Genomic DNA, 12,258 nt, shown 5'->3' on the forward strand with positions numbered 1-12,258 from the left:
TTGAGGGTGGGGGAAGGGGCCACAGGTGATTGGCCGGCTGGCCCCACCCCCTGGTCGAACTCCCAGTGGAGGGGACAATTTGCATATTAGCGTTTTATTATATTGGTTTTACATTAATCTGGAAGAGATATTAAAACAGGTTTCACAGATTTTGAAGGGGTCTGGGATAATCAGAAACAATATACAAACATTTGTATATAATGAAAAAAATATGTTACTTGGCAAAAATCCCTCACTTTTGATGAATTTCTCAAAGGGGCCTGTGGACCCTGACTGGGCATCCTGGTTTCTAGCTACATTCTACTTTAGTTTCTTTTCCACCCAGTGGCCTGAGACTGCTTCATGGGACTGGGTGACAACAGTTGAAATGTTAGATGTTTAGTCATGAATTTCCCAATCCACATTATTAAACAAGAAAACAAACCAAAACACACACACACACACACACACACACACACACACACACAAACAACAATAACAAACAACCATGAGGACAAAGGGGAAAATGCACAAGAATCATTCAGATCATTCTGACTGTGCAGCTCAGAGCTGAGAGGCACTTGTATTGTTCTGAGCGGTTTGGAGGTAAAAAGTCCAGATTGTGCCTCAGAGATCCTGGGCTTGAGTTTTGGCAAAGCCACTAACACTATAGAAGTCATTTCTCTTGTAAGGGCTGTATTCCTCTTTTGTAAAACCAGTCAGAATAGATGTGATGCTAAACATGTACTGAGTTCTTAGTATGCAAGCAGGCGCCACGCTCATTTAGCATTCATAACAATCACACAAGATGATATTCTACATCCGTCCTGTTTAATGGATGGGAAACCAAAGCCCCAAGAGAGGGCTTTAGCTGACACAGCTGGGAGGCTGCAGCTTGGGTCCAAGCCCAGGGCTTCACTCCTGCTGCCTTTGGGGTCTGTTCTCTAGACCCTAAGACCATTATTATTGTGTTCATTATTTACATTAGTCCCAGCCTACATCACCTCATCAGAAATATGTTGAAAAATGCCCTTTGTTGCCTGGCTGGTATGGGTCAGTGGTTGAGCGTTGACCTATGAACCAGGAGGTCACGGTTTGATTCCCGATTGAGGCACTTGCCCAGTTTTCAGATTCAATCTCCAGTAGGGGGTGTGCAGGAGGCAGCTGATCATCATTGATTATATATATATACTGATTTTTTTTTAATGCCCTTTGTTTTCTTTCTTTACTTTCAGGGACCAGAACACCCAAATCCTGGGAAGAGCTTCAGTGCCCGTGGTTTCCCGAGACACTGTTACCTTCCAGACAGTGAGAAAGGGAGAAAAGTAAGAACCTGGGTATCAAGTTATTTACTTCTATGTTAAGGACCCAAGTTTTGCTTCCAAGGTAAAGAGAACTGTGTCTCTCTTAGCTACAGATGCACATGGTCACAAGATCATAGTTGAGTCAACCATAGGTAAGGATGAATATGATTATAAATTTTTTTGTAGGATGGTGGGGCAATAATTAATCTATTTTAGAATCCTCCCCTTAGGACTTTGCTGCTTAACAGATGTCCTAGGACCAACATCTGAAAACTTGATTGAAATTCAGAACCATAGAACCTGCTTCATTTTAACAAGATCCCAGGTGATCTGAAAGCACATTAAAGCTTGAGAAGCAGTGCTCTGAGGCAGGGAACAGTGGCTCATAGTGTTAATCTCTGCTACTATTATTACTACGATTCCCCACCTCCAGCCCATACCATGTTTACGGTCGTTCAGTTTTTAACCCAACGCATTTTTATCAGGTGCTGGACACGGTGTTAGGCATTTGTCTTGCTTAACAAAGATACATATTTTTAAATTTTAGCTGAATTAGAACATTCTGCAAGCCTAACACCTCTCTGGGCCTCACCTGTAATATAGAGATGATTAAGCGCCAGTCAGACCTCACTCAAAGTGTGGGTGTGAGGACCAGATGAGCAAATAAATATGAAATGGCCTTGAAAAGGTCAAAGCGCTTCGACCTTGTCATTGCAGAAATATTCCACAACTTCAGCTGTGGGTAAATGAATACCACATCCAGGTGGGGGTGTCAGGTTATTCGCGGCTGTGTTACGGACTCAAGCAAAACTTGGGGGTGGGGTGGGGTGGGGTGAGGGTGGCCGGCACAGCCTCAGAAGTTCTCAGATCAGAAGTGCCTTGAGCCCTAGCTGGTTTGGCTCAGTGGATAGAGCATTAGACTGCGGACTGGAAAGTCCCGGGTTAGATTCCAGTCAAGGGCACATGCTCGGTTTGCGGGCTCGATCCCCAGTAGGGGGCCTGCAAGACGCAGTCAATCAATGATACTCTCTTATCATTGATGTTTCTATCTCTCTCTCCCTCTCCCTTCCTCTCTGAAATCAATAATATATATATATATATGAACTTCTTTTAAAAAAAGAAGTTCCTTGAACTCCTAGGTCCTAACTTTCAAAATGCAGCTGTGATATTGGTAGCTAATATTTGTTGAATAGTGTGTTCCAGACACTGCTATTAAGCTACTTTGCACATAGCAACTGCTAAACTACTCACAGCCTTTAGAGGTAGGTCATACCATTGCCATTCTATAAATAAGGAAATTAAATCTCAGAGAGGTGATCTAACTTGTCCAAGGTCACACAGTTAGGCAGTGACAGAGCCAAGACTTACCTGCATGTCCCTGAGTCCACATCCAAATCTTCTCTTCACTTAGGACATTACGATGCAGGAAGGGGTGGGGCCCTTTGCAGGACTCTCTACCATCCAAATGATAGCCTTTGGTCAACACTAAATGTCTGACTTTGATCTCCTGCCTTTTCTCTTGTAGGTTCTGAAGTTGCTGCTGGTGGCCTGGGATCGCCGCCTCATTTTTGCCATTGGTACCTCCAGCACGACGGGCGAGTCAGACACCGTCATCTGGAATGAGGTTCACCACAAGACAGAGTTTGGCTCGAATCTCACTGGCCATGGCTACCCAGATGCCAATTACCTGGATAATGTGCTGGCTGAACTGGCTGCCCAGGGCATTTCTGAGGACAGCACTGCCCAGGAGAAGGACTGAACAGGAAGGGCTTTGGGGGAGAGGGGCTGTGGGGACCACAGGGTAGGAAGTGGGGAGAGTCAAGGTAGAAGTTGGTGCAGTGCCCTCCCGACTCCCTCATCTCCCCTCCTGTCCTGTCTCCATTCCCCATCCCTCCCAGCCACAGGGGGGAGCCAGATTGAGTAAGGGAATGTTATTCATAAACCTCATCCATTACAAAAGGGACATGAGATGAGGGCCATCCCCAGTCTGTTCCCATGGGGTTTTCGGTGCTGGGTAGTCAAGAACACCATCCCTCACCCACTAAGTGGGGGCATGGTCAGCACACTTAGGGTGTGGACAGTGCATGGGCACTCCATATCCTGGCCTCGTGAAGCCTGAGGGTCATGGCCTCAGCTGGCTTCTTGCTGCTTCCACTTCCAAAAGTGGAGTTTCCGCTTTTCTCTCCTCTGCTGGAGGCGAGGAGCTCTCACTGTGCAAGTTTGGGGGGCAAAGAGGTGAACCACTAAAATGCTGTGACATCAGAAATCAATGCCTCGGCGAAGAGTGAGGAAGCGCTTCTTGCCAAGAGGGTCAGGGAGGCAAAGGCCTCTGAGAGCACACTCAGTTCTCATAAGAGTCCTTGGCTTCTCTGGGCCCTCCTTCCTCCTCACACCATTGACCGGTCCAAAGAGGCATCTGCTTCTCTCATGCAGATGGATGGGCTCTGGGAGTCCTCTCCGGGTGGCACCCCAAGGTGTTTCCAGCCACTCATTGATCAGACCAGAGCCTGCATCCCATTTAGCATCTGCACTGTCCTCAGGGAGAGGAGTCCATAGTCTTCTTCCAAACTCATCCGAGATCAGCTCAAAGATTCCATGAGTTTCATCAAGTCACTGTGAGTAGAGCCTGTGCTGGGCTCTGTGCCATCTGTGTATGTGCTTGCGTGTGTGTGTGTGTGTGTGTGTGTGTGTGTGCATGTGCACATGTATACCACTGGGCCAGGTTGGTGGAGAGTCCCATCATGTTCTCACAGTCTGTTTTTCAAGATGTCAACCCCAATTCTGATGGGGATCAGACAGCCCAGCCGTGACCCCTCGACTTCTCTCACCCTTTGCCAACCCATCACATAGTAAACTTGGGTTCTGATCAAGTCAGAACTGTGTTTGGGGAGATGTGCAAGGTGAGGGCTGGACTGACCCCTTTTTCAATCTCTTTCAAGATTGGATCTGAGCCAATATCCATCCAGCCTTGTTTCTCTGAGGGCTTCGATCTGTATCCATGCAAATTTGTTCATTAGAGCCCAGGGGTGGTGCTGGGCCCCCCATTTCCCTCGTCCATTGCAGATTGACCTAGAACATGGAGGGAGCCTCTTTAGCTCATTCGTAACAGGCTTAGCACAGTCTTATGGTCTAGTCCAACCTGTGTATGGGTTGTGTCCCAAGACCCTATCTATCTCCTCCCCAATATTCCTCTTGCCTTTGGCTTGCTCCCATTATTAAATGAATTGGGGGTCAGTGAGGAGAGAAGGGGGATCAAGCAGGGAAACCCAATTTCCCCTTTGAAGGTGGGTTCTTTGAACTATATGTTTGGGGGAAGTTCCTCTGGATACTAATTTGAATTTATATACCTCATGTTTTGGGGGTTTGACGTATATATATGCATATATATTTCATAATATTTGGGAGGTTTTTGATGCTAGAAAATTTGAAACAAAAGAACCTTCAAAAAATGGTACTTAAATTAGAACCAGAAACCAAGCTTTTCAGAGCTGCTGCTGTTAGGCCTGCAGCTGTGACCAGTGGATTTACCTAAGTATCACCCAGTTCCCCGGGGACGCTGGTGCTGAGCCTTTCCTCATTTTCCCACTGGCTGTCTGGACAGTCATAGGCTGTAGCAGGGGGAGTTCTGATGGGGAGAATCGTGTCTGCCATCTTGGTTCTGGTCTCTCTCATAAGTCAGCAGTCATTTATCTCACCAGCAAACTGGGTGGTTGGTCCTGAGTTCACTGCACCACCGAGTCATTTCCTGCCGCTGTTGGGAAGGAAACACCCAAACTCAAGACACACCCCTGCAGTGTTGAATGTCACCCCCCATGGCCTCGCCAGGCTCCCATATAGAGGAGTTCATTAGAGAGCTTTACAATGGGCCACTGCCATCTCCGCCTCCACCCTTGTCACCCACAGTGATGAGGAATCAGACGGAGGGTCAGTGGATAGAAGCACAGTTGTGTAGTAGGAGAAGGGGAAGAAAGAAGACATGCTTTGACAACTGGCAATAGGCAATGGGGAGAAACTGATTTTCTGCATCAAGCAAAAGAAAGTGTGGGTGGGAAAGGGGACCCAGAGAGCATACAACACAGGATGTATGCCAGGGGAAATGCCACTTTGAGAGTAAGTCTTCAGACCTTCAAGCCTTTCTCCTGGGGCGTTGATTATCTGTTCCCCATTTCTCTTCCTCTCTGAGGATGCTCAGTCGGGGCTACCTCATCCTCATCTTCTTGTGGGACATTCTGGTCAGAGGGAATCTTGCATTTCCTTTCTAACACTGTGCCAGGCAAGGTGGGAAGCATTCCTTTGCCCTTTCTCTGGAGCTGGCTTGAAAAGGTACAGTCTCGGGTTCAGTGAGGACCCTGCCAGCAGAGGCCCTGGGCATCCAGCACTTTGAACAGGTGTGTCCCCACCGGAAGGCCTGCTGAACTCCCTGGCCCACACAGGGACTTCCATGCCTTTCCTTTCATCGTCTTAGCACCAGCAGCCCAGTTCCTCCCTCCCTGAGTCTCCAGGGATGACAAACCCTGTCAGATGCTCATCCCATAAAGATTAATTGTGCATATGTGGTTGTGTGTGCCTTTATGTTTTCATCCCTTTCCTCTGTGATTTCAGACTTGGTCAAAAGTACTCGTCCTGGTATTGCACTGTTGTGTGCATGAGAAGACTGGGGGAAGGCCCCATGTGGTACAAGAAAGGGTCCTGTACCCTTTCTTTGTCTGTGGTCACTGGCATTGAGTGGGGGTGGGTTTCTGGGAAAGGGCAGGTGACTGTCCTAATGTAAATCTTTGTAACTGCTGTGTTTTGAAGTTGTTGGTGTTGCTCTGTGAGAGGACATCGCCACCTGGTGCTCATGAGCTGTACATGCAGAACAATAAATGGCAAACAACCACAAATTGTTGTCAACCTTCTTCTTTCTATAGATCAGGTGCCTATCCGTGAGGCATTTGGGGTAACTCCCTGAGCCTGTAAATAAACAAAGCCCTCCTACTGGGTGGAGTAGGGGGAGTCCCTTTTCTCTATTTTTTACGCATCTTTCCAACCACACATGTGCCCAAGGGACCTGGATTGACTTCTTGTTCCTCTAAAGAAAACAGACCACATGACAGGGGAAATAAATGAACCTGAGGGAAAAACTTTTTAACAACTATGCATGTTCACTTCTTACAGTTCCCCTTACCTGACCACACTAGAGTGTATGTTTCAATAGTTCACAGGCTGTTGTTTTTCAAATAAATGTTTAGCATGAATCATCATGATATTAACAAGAACACAGAAATAAAATGCAATAGTAAAGCCACCTTTGTTCCCCAAAGCCACCTTTGTCTGCATTTCTGAGAGGTCACAAAGTGTGGTTTTCTTGAAATCTGGATTGGCCTTCCCACAGACCCCAGCCTGGGCTCACCAGAAGGAAAGCGGGCCTGGGAACCCTCCCCTCCGGGCTCTGACTTGGTAAAAGCACTGTGAACTCCCAAGTTCCGATTTCCTCTGGGTGAACAATCAGACAGAGTGCTCCTTAAGTACATATTTCAATGCTTATTTATGTGCAATTTTGTTAGTTGAAATATAAGTTTGTAAAGAAAAAGAGAGAGAACTCATGGACATGACAATAGTGTGATAATTGCACGGGGGAGGTGGGAAAGGGTGTAGGGGTATAAATGGTGATGGGGAAAAAGTCAAGTTAAATAAGTTAGCCAAGGTTTTCACTTGCATGGGCAGTTATTGCATTGAAAGTCTGGAAGCCACAGTTCTATTTTGTCTCTCTGACTCAGTCATCTTCAAAGAATTCCTGGGAAAGGCAGTAGAAGAGTGGCTAGTTTGGCTGAAACTAACCCACAAAACACCCAGAAGTTTAGAGGAACATTTTAATGCTTAAGAGGTGAGGTCAAGTGAAGTGGTTGTAGACATTGGTGCCCCTGGCTGGGCTCCACTTCTGTCACTTACTTCTCTTCATCACAGCAGGGGTTGAGGGGTGGTCCTCCCTCTCGTGGCCTCACAGGCTGGGGTTCTCCAAGCTCCTCCGAAGAAGGACCAATTGTAAACCTAAGCTCCTGATTGTGAATGTGACCCGGGGGAGGACAAACTATCCTCCACAGAAGATCACTCACTAGTGGTTTGATTTGGTGAGAAATATGTAACTTTTTAAAATGTGGTGGAGGAACATTGATAGAGTCTCCCTGATCATTGCAGTTAGGTGAGATTGGTACTAAAACTGGGTGAAGCCTCAAATGCCAGGTAACAGGCATGCATCCTGTCAGGTGCCTCCAGGAGGTCAGCCTAGAACTGAAGGGAATACGTCACAAATGCTGTTGAATGCCTTTTTCACTTCATTTAAAAGCATGGATTTGATCATGCTGGCCCCCTTGCCTCTGGTAAGATAAAGGCAGGAGGGTACATATGCGGTGTCTAGTCTGTTTTGGTTTTCAGGAGAATGAAAAACTTCGCTGTGGGCTTACTTTGACTGTTTGCTTTATTCCTTGTCTCCCATTCCCAGAAAAATGCAAACTTCTTGTTGGAATGTGATGTATGAGGCTGGGGGTGCATGTGATAGGAGTCAGGAAAGAAAAGGGCCATTCATGGAAGAGGAAGGGGTTGTACTTTGGTAACATAGACCAGGAAACTGCAATACTTAATCCACCCAAATCTACGCTCTTTTCTTTGCTCCGTTTATGAGGAGCTAAGAGAAAGAAGCCAGGTAGTTGTTGTGGGTAAGAGTTCCAATTTCCTCTGAGTACCAAACCCTTTTCCAGTTTTTATCCTTTCTTCATTTACTCCTTTTCTACATATTATTCCTTCTCCCTTGACATCCTAATAGAAGTTGATAAGTTAAAATATTTTCTCAGGACTTTATGAACTAGTCCAAAGTCCAAAGGTGATCTGGTCTAAGTAAGCATTAAATTGTGTGGAAGTTGGAAAACATAGGTTTGGTATAAGCAACATGTTTCTGTTCAGATGATGTTGAGATGACCCAGAGGAGACGACACAGCCCATCAACGCAGAGCCCTCAAAGCTAAAAAGCTATGGCCAAGCAGGACTCCTGTGTCCTCTGGGGGCTCTGTCAGCCTCCGGGAACATGAGATCCAGACAACTCTTAAAAACAAGATAGCTGGAGGGTAACACTTAAAGACAGGAATTCTTTTTTTTTCAAGACAGAAATTCTTATAGCTCATGAATTGGAAACCATGGCCAACCTCAGATTAAATACATCATTTCCAAATTCAAATATCAACATTCTCCCACCTTATACCCGACTCTTTACATGTATGCATTCAGGTGAAAATAATTAATGGTGCACATAGAGAAAAGATACCCCTTCATGTGTTAATGCCCAGAATGACTTTTTCTTAGAAAGTCACAACTCCTCCCCAATCCTCACCCCAAACTCGCCCATGTAGCTCTATTAATTTCCTGGCCCAGAGACCAAAGGTATACCTGCTTTTGGTTGCACTTGCCACTTTAATAGTTAGAAAGGCAGAAATGTAGAGAGAAGGAATGAAAGACATGCTTGAAGCTCTGCCTGCAAATGAAGCATTTTCTCAGGAGAAATTTAGGCTGGACACTGCTCCTGCTCTTGGTCAGGAGCGTCTTCCTTCCCTGCAGTGCCAGGAGCCAAACTCTGTCTCTCTTCCTCAATTGCCTGGTATCCCCTCTTCTTGTATTTCCGGATGCGATAGATCACCAGGGCAATAACAACTGCCAGGACGGTGGTGACCCCCACTGTAACCCCAGCAGCTGCTCCCCCAGACAGACCACTCCCATGCCCATGGATGACCTTCATGGCCCTGCGAAGCTCTAACGGCTCTCCCAACCTCCACTGGTTGGTCTGGAAGTCTTTAATCCAGGAGCTTGAAGTCTCAGTATTAGTCACAATGACAGTGTTGGTGGCAGCCTGGCTCATAAGGGGTGGCCTGGTATAAGGTGGGAGCCTGGCAGGGGGCAGAGACCCTCCTGTAAAGAGCCCAGACTTGACACAGTAGGATACTTGGCACCCATCGCTGATGAGGGCTAGATGTTGGCTAAAGCCCCCGGGACATTTTTTCAGAGCAGGTGCCCCTAAGTCTCTAGATTTGGTAGAATCCACCAAGGGGTTCCCAACTGCACAGCTGAAGAACCCACCAAAGGGGACCGAAAACTTATATCCCAACTCATAGTCCTGAGAGGCACATACCTTGAGGCTTTCAAAGAGTCTTAGTGGAAAATAGCCAGCTGGGCATGACTGTGCATTTGTCAGAGGGTTAATGCTCTTAGCACTGAAGAGACCCCCAAAAAGTAGTCCTGAGTCTTCTGGTACTTCACCACTGGCCACACACCAAAAAGCCTTAAATTCGGCCTTTGCCACTCGGAACACATCTTCACACACCGTCTTGCAGAAGATCAAGAGGGTGCACTTCCGGACACACTCCAGGCCATTGTAGCCCTCCTCGTAGATCTGGGTCAGGAGGTGGATTGGGGAGTAGCCAGAGGGGCAGGAGAAATCACCAGTGAGTGGATTCTTCTGCTCCAAGTTTTGGCAGACTTGGACAGCCCCATTCCCTGACAGCTGAGTGCATTCCTGATAAACCCCACCAAAGGAGAAGTTGGTCATTTTCCCTTCACAAGAGCCATCATCAGTGTTGGCCTGAAAATTGAAGTTAGGCGAGTTGAGATCTGTGCATCCCGGGTAGGTGTTGAACGTGTAGTAGCGTCTCACAGCAGATTCCACCGTCTTAGACAACTTCTTCACCAACGGCCCTGGCAAGTCAGGCAGCATGTCAGGGTTGATGAAGAAATTCAGAGGCAGGCCAGCACGGTCTATGGCCACCAGGTGGTTGGTGATGCCCTGCTGCCAGGTCTGGAGGGTGATGCCTGGGTAGAAAGGAACCCCTCCAATGCTCTGCACCCTGGAGTGGGTGCGGTTTGAGAGGTAGCTCTTGGTGAAGACATTCTGTGAGGTATAGTTCTCCTCAAATTTGAAGTTCACGATGTTGCGGAAGACAGCTCCAGCAGATGCAGTCACAGCACTACGGCTGCTCTGGCTGTCCAGGAGGAAGGAGGATCTGATGTGGTCTTCCTGAATGAGAGCAGCCCCAGCATCCACACTGGTGATGACATGGGTGCCATAGTTGAGGACCAGGAGCTCTGCCAAGTAGGTGGCCATTCGTGTCTGGTTGTTCTCCAGACGGTCACAGATGTCCAAGAGCAATTTCTTAAACTCCAAGTTTAGTTCTGAAACTGGGTTGATTTTGACTGTGTAGATCAGGTTTCTTACTTGAACCTGGGTGGTTATAGCTTGGTCCTTCACTTGAAGCGTCTTCATCCTCTGGAACTCTGGGGAGAACTTGCCATTGACTTTGGAAAAAAGGGAGAGCTCCATGTTGATGGAGAAGGAGGTGCTGCTCTGGTAATTCACCCAGGACTCCAAGATTTCTGAGTTCATCTCCAGGTTGCTCTGTTTCTGAGGAATGGTCAAGATTTCATCAGGGATGATGTACTGTCCATCCTCCGTGGTCCTGCAGCTGGTGTAAGTCAAGTCCATCACCCGTCCCATGTCCACATTCCGTAAATTATCCCAGCCACCTCCAGGTAAGACTTCCAGCACAGGTAGGTTTAAGGCATTCTTGCATTTTTGAAATCCAGCCTCATCGGCCTCGCCCAGAGGCTTGTCCATCTTAGCCCATGCTGCCACTGCCCAGAAGAGGATAGCACCCCTGAAGCTGGTCATGGTTCAGACAGACTCAGCGGCAAGCCAGCCCTAAGCAGCGTCCAGCAAGTGTGGTGCAAGCTGAACCAATGTGAAAGAGCAATTGCTGAAACTACAAAAAAAAAAAAGAATCAATAGTTCTCTTAAAGCCACCAGTTCCGCTTTAGGCTACTGTAATTGCAAAATGGGGAAATGAGTTGACTGGAATACTGTGGTCCATCAGGACTTTGAAAATATTATGGTGTACTAAATAGCCTTAACAGTTAACTACTCTAACTGTTCCCCCACGCCCCCCCCCAGGTGGTTATGCTGTGGCAGTAGGGGGTACTCAGAAGTTCAACCACACACCTTACTGTTTCCTCCACACGAGTTTTCTAGCTATAAAAGAAAGCTTTGGTTTTGCTTTCGATTCATTCTCTTGATGTTTCCAAGTTTTTCTGACTGCTCTTTCCTGGAACTCCAATATTAGTTTCTTCAACCTGCAAATGCAGAGGTAAATGACAATATCACGCTTGCCAAGACACCGACTCCTCCATACCTATTCTAGAGGTAGCTCATGGCCAAAGCCCGGATTTCCCATTCACCTGAGGGTGAAGGTTGTTCCCACAGAAGAAAGGAGAGAAAATCTTGGACATGAGTCCTGTGGAGTTTCATTGTGGTAAGCCCTAATAGTCCCGGCTTTGGAGATGGCATTATCTGAGGCGGAGTTGAAGAGATCTGAAGAGGATTCCACTTGCTACACACTGGGAACCTCAGTCTGCGTTGTCCTCAGCATTCAGAGTGAAGGTGAGGGGTCCCACTCCGTGCTGTTGTTTCTTTTCAGATAGAAATGTTTAAACAAAGAGAAAATCCACACTATAGTCTAGACTTTGACTTGGAAATAGCAGACAGTGGCCAAAGAATATACAGTATGTATATACACACTTATACACCGTGTGTGTGTGTGTGTGTGTGTGTGTGTGTGTGTGTGTGTAGTGTGTGTGCGCACGCGTGTGTGTAATAATTTGATACCTGCTGTTATGCCTCTCATTCTATTCTTAAGCCCATGTAATCAGTACAGGTGCCTAAAAAAGAATGTAGGTCTTCATTACTCAGTTTTTTAAAGCAACAGTTCATTTGTTATATCATTAGAACACAATTTCACAAATTTTCTTTAGTGTACTAATGTTAGGGCATTAGAGCCCATAATTTAGAATAGTGTTTTTAGGCTCATTGATCTCGTGCCAGGATTAACTAAAGCCCAGATCTGTCAATTCTTTGGGACAACTAAGGTGCATTTTAGGATATTTGGTGGTAGCCAAAGAATCC

The 12,258-nt window shown here is 46.7% G+C and overlaps 2 protein-coding genes across 2 annotated transcripts in view; one reads left to right on the forward strand and one right to left on the reverse strand.

The window, feature by feature from the left end:
* The window catches only part of DTX4 (deltex 4, E3 ubiquitin ligase), a 23,652-nt gene extending 17,490 nt beyond the window's left edge, over positions 1–6,162 (forward strand). Inside the window, exons 7-8 of the mRNA XM_014536335.1 lie at positions 1,215–1,304; positions 2,809–6,162. Coding sequence (XP_014391821.1) covers positions 1,215–1,304; positions 2,809–3,042 — 324 coding nt within the window. The 3' untranslated portion in view covers positions 3,043–6,162. The remainder of the gene's footprint in view (positions 1–1,214; positions 1,305–2,808) is intronic.
* A 329-nt stretch (positions 6,163–6,491) lies between these two features.
* LOC102251777 (macrophage-expressed gene 1 protein) lies at positions 6,492–11,035 on the reverse strand. The gene has a single exon (XM_005862122.2). It carries the CDS (start codon positions 10,969–10,971, stop codon positions 8,818–8,820), a length of 2,154 nt encoding a protein of 717 aa, XP_005862184.1. The 5' UTR covers positions 10,972–11,035; the 3' UTR covers positions 6,492–8,817.
* Positions 11,036–12,258: the final 1,223 nt, after the last annotated feature.

Source organism: Myotis brandtii, unplaced genomic scaffold (genome assembly GCF_000412655.1).
Source record: "Myotis brandtii unplaced genomic scaffold, ASM41265v1 scaffold1609, whole genome shotgun sequence".
In the NCBI taxonomy this organism is placed as follows: Eukaryota; Metazoa; Chordata; class Mammalia; order Chiroptera; family Vespertilionidae; genus Myotis; species Myotis brandtii.